At 39.9% G+C, this 7,500-nt stretch overlaps 2 protein-coding genes across 2 annotated transcripts in view; both read right to left on the bottom strand.

The window, feature by feature from the left end:
* Window positions 1–7,500, bottom strand: part of LOC122253448 (lewis-type alpha-(1,3)-fucosyltransferase) — a 21,227-nt gene that overhangs the window by 6,590 nt on the left and 7,137 nt on the right. The window contains exons 2-3 of the mRNA XM_086546837.1: window positions 353–402; window positions 1–129 (exon numbers count right to left, since the gene is read on the bottom strand). The exon at window positions 1–129 is cut by the window's left edge and continues 11 nt beyond it. Coding sequence (XP_086402963.1) covers window positions 1–129; window positions 353–364 — 141 coding nt within the window. The 5' untranslated portion in view covers window positions 365–402. The remainder of the gene's footprint in view (window positions 130–352; window positions 403–7,500) is intronic.
* LOC147469921 (uncharacterized) overlaps window positions 4,881–7,500 on the bottom strand; it is a 9,753-nt gene continuing 7,133 nt past the window's right edge. The window contains exon 2 of the mRNA XM_086547002.1: window positions 4,881–6,766. Coding sequence (XP_086403128.1) covers window positions 4,881–6,095 — 1,215 coding nt within the window. The 5' untranslated portion in view covers window positions 6,096–6,766. The remainder of the gene's footprint in view (window positions 6,767–7,500) is intronic.

Genomic DNA, 7,500 nt, shown 5'->3' with positions numbered 1-7,500 from the left:
ACGAGATCTGACCGAGGTCGAAAAAATCTTAAGGGAGTTCATTTGAACTAGACTGTTATTCCATGCTGTGGTGTATATCATGTATATGTACAAAGATACCAGCAAGAGTGCCAGTAACAGGAGGTTTCTCTGTCGGAAGTAAAATATAGACTGTTAATAACATGCTATGAATAATTTATTATTCTTACATAGATGTACAAGTCTAAAGAAAATATTTTCATAAAATTTTTGGTTGCTATTCTCAAATTATCATTATTAACACAGTGTATTACAGTGTATAGTCTCATATGCTGAAATACAGCCACAGTAAGAACGAAATTAGAACAGAACAGACACACAGAAGAAAACTTACTGGGCGAAACATAACGCGGGGATGTGATTGGTCGGATGACAAGCAGTCCTCTGAAATTATGGATTTCGGTCAAGTTATGGCAATGGTTGAATATATAGAACAAGGACGACGTCACCCAAACAAAAAATATAAAGAATTCGCTTGGGGCTTGCAAATCTGGGACCCAACTCTAAAGCATCTGAGACAATAACCGTAGGCTTAGTCTGTAAGATCTTGGAGATGACACGCATTATAAGGGATCTAATTAAAACTTATAAATATTGAGTTGTTTTTTTCTACTTTCGTTTGATGATGATGTCTTAAGCCTATACCGTCCGCCTATTTTTCGAAGAATATTTTTGAAAAAAAAGAAAAAAGAAAAAAAAATCACATATGAAACTGGCAACATCCATTTGTATGATAACAAATTATTTCAGCAAAAATCGCAAAATCGCAAGACATTATAGGCCTATTTCTGATCCCCCCCCAACTCTTGCCCATCACACAATATGCACGCATGCTGGTATCGTGTAAATAATGTTGCTATTTACGTGTAAATTCACCGAAATGATTGAATATTGTTGATTATTACGCGTCTGGCCAAGCTGATAAGAGATGCGTGGGTGTAGGACCTTAGTAAATAATCTCCCGATTGGAAAACGGGCTGTCTTTGAGGGGATCCCAAGCTATTCGTGGCAGGGCTGGACACTTGGAATTTCTACCCGTGGCCACCAGGGACCAGCACCGGGACATTGCAACGTTTTTAATGCATGGTGCTTGCAACAAATAATAAAACGTTATGTCTGTGTTTTAGCTTTCCCGTCTTTTTATTCTCTTATTTTTATTGTATTTTGTTGATTTTAAAACATGGGAGCCAAGAAGGTCTCTGTCAAGGTTCTAGGAAATAGGTATATATTCAGAATTACAGATCTGGGTAGAAAATAAAATTTCACTGACTTTTCTTTGCTTTATTGCGTAAATTTTTCACTCATGTAAATAAAAATAATTCAACGCCGAAACACAGTTCCCCCTCAAGTGGCTATATATGTCTCGCCGACTTGAGCACCAAATAAACCTTTAAACCCAATTAAATTATTGTCATATTTGTATCTTGACCGGTCTCTTTGACGTAGGTCAGGAATCAGGAACCAAAGTGGACGTCTCTCTGCCCGGCCCTTGGCTGGAGTAGAGTCCTGTTAATTGATATTAACAATATATAAGTTATAAATTATCACAAATCACAAATACAATAGTAATAGAAACCATCATTACTTCACATAACCAATATCTTTTTTTTTCACACCCGCGATAACAATCCCGCAGAAACAACCTTACCTCGGCAGGCGAATAGTGGGAACTACCGAGTAGGCCTATGCACCTGCACACGTAAACATGATTCGAATCATTCGAACGAAACTAAACGAAACCATGTCTCCTTTTTTATTTCATAATAAATACTGAACGGAATTTCACCATTTGATTATCAATACTTTGACACCACTCCCCCAACAAGTATCTATTAATGATAGATACAGGAATTACCTGGACATCTGCTTAACAGGTCAGCACCAACGTTGTCTGACCAGCTATATGAACAATTCTGAAAGAATAAGGTTGAGATTAAGGGCCCAACGAGCAACTCTATTGTTGGATCCCTTGCAACTCTTCATATATATAAAGGTTTATGGTCAACTTCCAAAATAAAGTGTTTACTCTAAGGTAGTAATCGAACCGCTGAATACCGAACATAATAGCTAAACATTCGCGTTCGATGGCACAATACCACTTTTCTCGATCTAATAGTTTTCTATGGCATATGCAACTGGAAAAGGGTAATTATCATGATATTGTAATAACACAGCTCCAGTCCATAGTTTGAGGCGTCTGTTCTTACTACAAACGGAAGCTTTGCATCAGGCAATTTCAATACAGGATCACTAGATAATGCGGTTTTCAAATCATTAAATTTATTTGTAAATCACGTGTCCATACTAATGGTTCGCGAATCCCTTTTCGCAACATATCTGACATCGGACTCGTGAGAGAAGAAGCTTGCGGGAAAATGAACATCGGGTAGAAAGACACATCCTAAAAATGACTCAAAGTCTTCTTTGTTGTGGGAGGAGGCAGTTTTAAGAGAGATTCTACTTTATTAAATTGAGGTTTCACACTTGACCATCTACAACAAATCCTAGGTACTGGATCGAATTAAATCCAAATTTACATTTAGAAGGACGAGCTGTTAAGTTGTTGTACTCGTAACCGCCTAAAACTTGTGTTAATGCTGTGACGTGTTCATCCCACGTCTTCCCATATACGTAAATATTGTCATAATAAAATGAAACATTAGACAAACCAAGAGAACTTTTCGCATGAGTTTAATATATGTAGCTCCGGCATTAACAAGTCCGAAGGGGAGCCTACAGAGTTCCATGAATCCACGATGTGTGGGAATGCAGTCAAAGGTTTGCAGTCTCGGAAAGAGGTACTTGATAATAAGCTTTAGTCAGATCTAACTCTGAGAAAATATTTTGCTCCTGTAAATTTATATAGACTTTCTTCAATTGTACAAGTGGGTTCTGCATGAAACAAAGTAACAGCATTCAGTGATCTAAAATCTATGGCCATCCTATAAGTACCATCTGATTTCTTAACCATTACAAAGGTGATGAATGTGGCGAGGAAGAGTGTTGAATAATTTTCTGTCGGAATAAATTGTCCACTCTTTTTCAAAATGAGGTTGTAAATGTATAGGTACAGGATAACTTTTAGGTTTCAACCTTTCAGAGTAGTGATAACAATATCGTGTTCCGCAGTGGAGGTACACCCTGGGATCTCGAGAAAACATCGCTAAACGACTCAAATAGTCTGCGAATATCTTTCTCTTGTTCTTTCTCTAAACTAGGATTTACGCAGAGCTTTTCATTGTTACTCTCATCATACACATCCTCTACTCGACCATCAGGAGTAATGGGTAATTTATCGTCTTCGTCGATATCTTCAGTTACGCAAAACTGAACCCGCATAATCGACGCGCAGTCATTTACCAAACTATCCTTTTCGTCGGGATTTACTTTACCTGTCTGGTTCCTTCGATGATATTTCTTAAGTATATTAGCGTGATACAACTTCTGTTTTCCTTTCTCGTCAATGAGATAATCAACTTTGTTCCGTCGTTCCAGTACTTTATAAGGTCCGTTCCATGACACTAAGAGTTTACTAGAGTTATCAGGTAACAATACTAAAACTTCTTCCCCTACCTTGAACTGCCTGTTTTGAGACTTCAGATCAAAGTAGGATTTATATCGGGTGGCGCTTATATCTGCATTTTGAGCAGCTATCTTAGCACACTCAGCTAATTTATCTCTAAGTTCGATAACGTACTGGAAAGAAGTTCTTTCTTCCTCATCAGCATCTTTATCTTCCCATAGATCTTTCAAAACTGATAAAGGTCCCCTAACTGACCTCCCATACAACAACTCAAAAGCTGAAAATCCTGTCCTATCGCTCGGTATATCTCTTAGAGCGAAAAGCGTGGGAATTAAATATCTGTGCCACTCGCGGGGTTTCTCCGCGCAAAGTTTACGCAAGGATGCTTTAAGTGTCGCGTGAAAACGTTCGATTCTCCCGTTGCAGCTGGGATGATAAGGGGTAGTGAATAATGGTTTAACTCCCAGTAGTTTATGTAGTTCGGACATTAACTGTGACGTGAACTGCGTGCCTCTGTCCGAGAGAATTTCACGCGGGATGCCCACCCGTGAGAATATGACCAAAAGTGCTTCTGCAACAGAAACGGAATCTATTTCTTTAAGTGGCAATGCTTCTGGGAAACCTGTAGCATGATCAATCAACGTCAGAATATATTTATGTCCTTCTGATGAAGAGGGACTTAATGGACCAACTAAATCGATGGCAACTCTAGAAAAGGGTTCCGTCATGATAGGCATTTTCACAAGGGGTACAGGGGGTACTTTACCCTTTACCGACATACGCTGGCACCGGTCGCACGATTTGCAATAATCTTTTATATCTGCTGATATACCTGGCCAGTAAAAATGTTCTTGCACCCTCATTCCCGTTTTTCTATGAGAAAAGTGACCAGCTAACGGCGACTCATGAGCTAGTGAGAGTACTAGTTTACGGCACTCTGAAGGGACGACCAAGGAGTGTTTACCAACCTGCTCGTTAAACTTTGACTTAACCCACGTTCTGTAAATTAGCCCGTCGATACATTCAAATTTAAATCCTGAATTAGAGTCCCTGGTTTCTACTAATTCTTCTGATTTTACTTTATTTCGAATGGTCGCTAACGAAGGGCATGTAGCTTGTAATTTAGAAAATTCACTGGGCGTTATCTTTAGAGGCTCTAGCTTTGGTACTACGAGAGGATGCACTCTTTTCATCTTAGCCGACCTGGTCAGAACAGTTTGACTCGTTTCTCCCTTTTCTAAGTTCGAGGAGAAATCTTTAACGAGGTCATTCGGATCACTCACTCCGGGATAATTTCCGACCAGAACGCTACAAAATTTCAATGGGGCACGGAAAGCGTTTACCACCCGGTAAAATAAGGGCATCTTATATGACATTTTACTTGCGGGAACCAATCAGCCCTTCCGAGATAATCAAAAACTTTAACCATTTTGCAGTTCGACACGTCTAAGTCGGGAAGCACTTGTTCCGACACCATGATGCAACTACACCCCGTGTCACGTTGGATTGTCGAGACCCTTGACCCGTTTACAGTCCCTGAAGTGATATATTTCATAGAGGGAGAGTCTTCAAAACAAAATGTTACTTTCTGGCTGTTTGAACTGTCTCGGAAATTGAAGGGATTCTTTGGACACTTGGGTTTTATGTGACCGAATTCTCCGCAATAATGACAACGAATCTTCGACGAATCTCTCTTCACATAAGCGTTATCGGGAGTCGGTGAAACTGGCGGTTTGACAGTGACAGTCCTCTTACTGCTGTCCGTAGCTATATCCGACTTTGGATGCCTACCATGAGCTGAAGCCCAGTTGTCTGCAAGCTGCACTGCATCTTCTAGATTGGATACATTATGTTCTTTAACAAACATCCGAATTTCTGCTGGGAGAGAAGCGACAAATTGGTCTAAAATCATAAAGGATCGTAGCGAATTATAATCAGCAACTATATTACGAGAATTTACCCACAAATCAAACATTCTACCTAACTGTACTGCAAATTGCTGAAAAGATTCTCCAGTTTTAATCTTCGACTGTCTGAAATCATTCCTGTAGCCATTCGGCGTCTTACTAAACCCTCTTAAGAGAGCTTTCTTAAGACATTCATACTTACTCGTTATTTCAGGAGAAAGTGAAGTATATACATCAGCTGCTTTACCTGTAAGGAGACTACCTAATCGGACGGCATAAGTGTCAACGTCAACATTCAACAATGCAGCCACTCGCTCGAATCTCACCAAATAGTTAGCGATATCTTCTCCCTCGGTATACACTGGCAAATTAGGCCTAACAGCTCTTTCAACTTCGCAATGAACCTCTGGTGCACTCGGGTTATTTAGGCGAGCCAATTCTAGTTCGTGCTCTAATTTTACTTTCTCGCGTTCTACATCTAATTTATATTTCTCCGCTTCGTACTTTATCTTCTCAATTTCTCGTTCTTTCGCTCTCTCTTCTCGTCCTATAGCTTGCTGGTTTACTACGTACTGTGCAACTGCTTCACCGGTTAATCCCAACTGTTCGGCTTGGTGTTTTAACACTTCAAAAGATAAATCCGACATGATTAAACTCTCGCTAGCTACCACTAGACAGAAAACCACTTTAACCCACTAGAAAATTATATCTATACAAACAAAAAATCAGCAAATGTTATTGCCTTCTTAAACCACTGATTTGTTAAGATAGTGGCTATGACCCAGGTGAACAACTGTCAGGTGAACAACTTGAACTGCGATGAACGCCCGTCAATCAAGGCACACGTCTGGCGTCACGAGCAAAGCTTACATCCGGGCTCCGAGGACAACAAGCCCCGGAAGGAATGAAATCCCGGCCAGTCAACCACAAACGTCGCAATGAAAAGGATTTTTCAGTGAATTATATTTCTGTCAGATTTAGTAAATTCTGTAATATATCTGGCAAGGTCGCACTGTCAAGGTTCTAAGATATAGATGTATACTCAAAATTACAGATCTGGGTAGAAAATAAAATTTCACTAACTTTTATTTGCTTTATTGCGTAAATTTTTCATTCATGTAAATCAAATCAATCAACGCCGAAACACAATTCCCCTTCAAGTGGCTATATATGTCTCGCCGACTTGAGCACCAAATAAACCTTTAAACCCAATTAAATTATTGTCATATTTGTATCTTGACCGGTCTCTTTGACGTAGGTCAGGAATCAGGAACCAAAGTGGACGTCTCTCTGCCCGGCCCTTGGCTGGAGTAGAGTCCTGTTAATTGATATTAACAATATATAAGTTATAAATTATCACAAATCACAAATACAATAGTAATAGAGGTAAATTTTCCGAATAACGCCGCGTCGCTAAATACCACAAAAGTGGTATTGATGGAGTCCTCTCAACCTCTACTATTCATATATAGTGAAATTAATGAGCGCTTGCACCCCTGAAGCCCACAATCTGGGTCGATTGTAGGGAGGGCATGAAGTGATCAGGGAAATTACGGGGTAATTATGAATTCGGGCATAATTCGTATGCAAAATCTTAACCAATTACTACCTACCTAATACTTTGATTAGAGTTTGAAGTTTGCCCTAGCCAAGGGGGGGCTTCGGCCCCATGGACCCCCCTTTTAAGGAACGGCGTGTACTCGTGTACTTCGGTAGCAGAAAACCTTAACCACTATACTCACTTTCCTAAAGTAATTTTGAAGTCAGCCTTTGCGTTGAGGGGAGCTGGGATCTCCACGATTCATGGGCACTTCGTGTACATATGATGCGTATTGTCCTGTAGATGAAATGCCGCGCCAACACGGTAAAACCTCACATGCGCAATGATTACAGCAACTGAGTCTTGTCTCTATTTCCGCAGGATAGGAAACTAGGACGATGTGAGGGACATCAATAGAGGGCCTATAATATAACTGTAAAATAAGGGGAATATTGCGCCATCTTTGTGGAGAACATAACAGCAATGAGGTATATTCTTGGGGGTTCAGTCCA

The sequence above is a fragment of the Penaeus japonicus genome, unplaced genomic scaffold (assembly GCF_977035675.1).
Source record: "Penaeus japonicus unplaced genomic scaffold, GWHDUDI00000001_assembly GWHDUDI00000018, whole genome shotgun sequence".
Classification (NCBI taxonomy): Eukaryota; Metazoa; Arthropoda; class Malacostraca; order Decapoda; family Penaeidae; genus Penaeus; species Penaeus japonicus.
The sequence above is the reverse complement of the archived record's forward strand: the minus strand, read 5'-3'. Positions and strand labels throughout refer to the sequence as shown.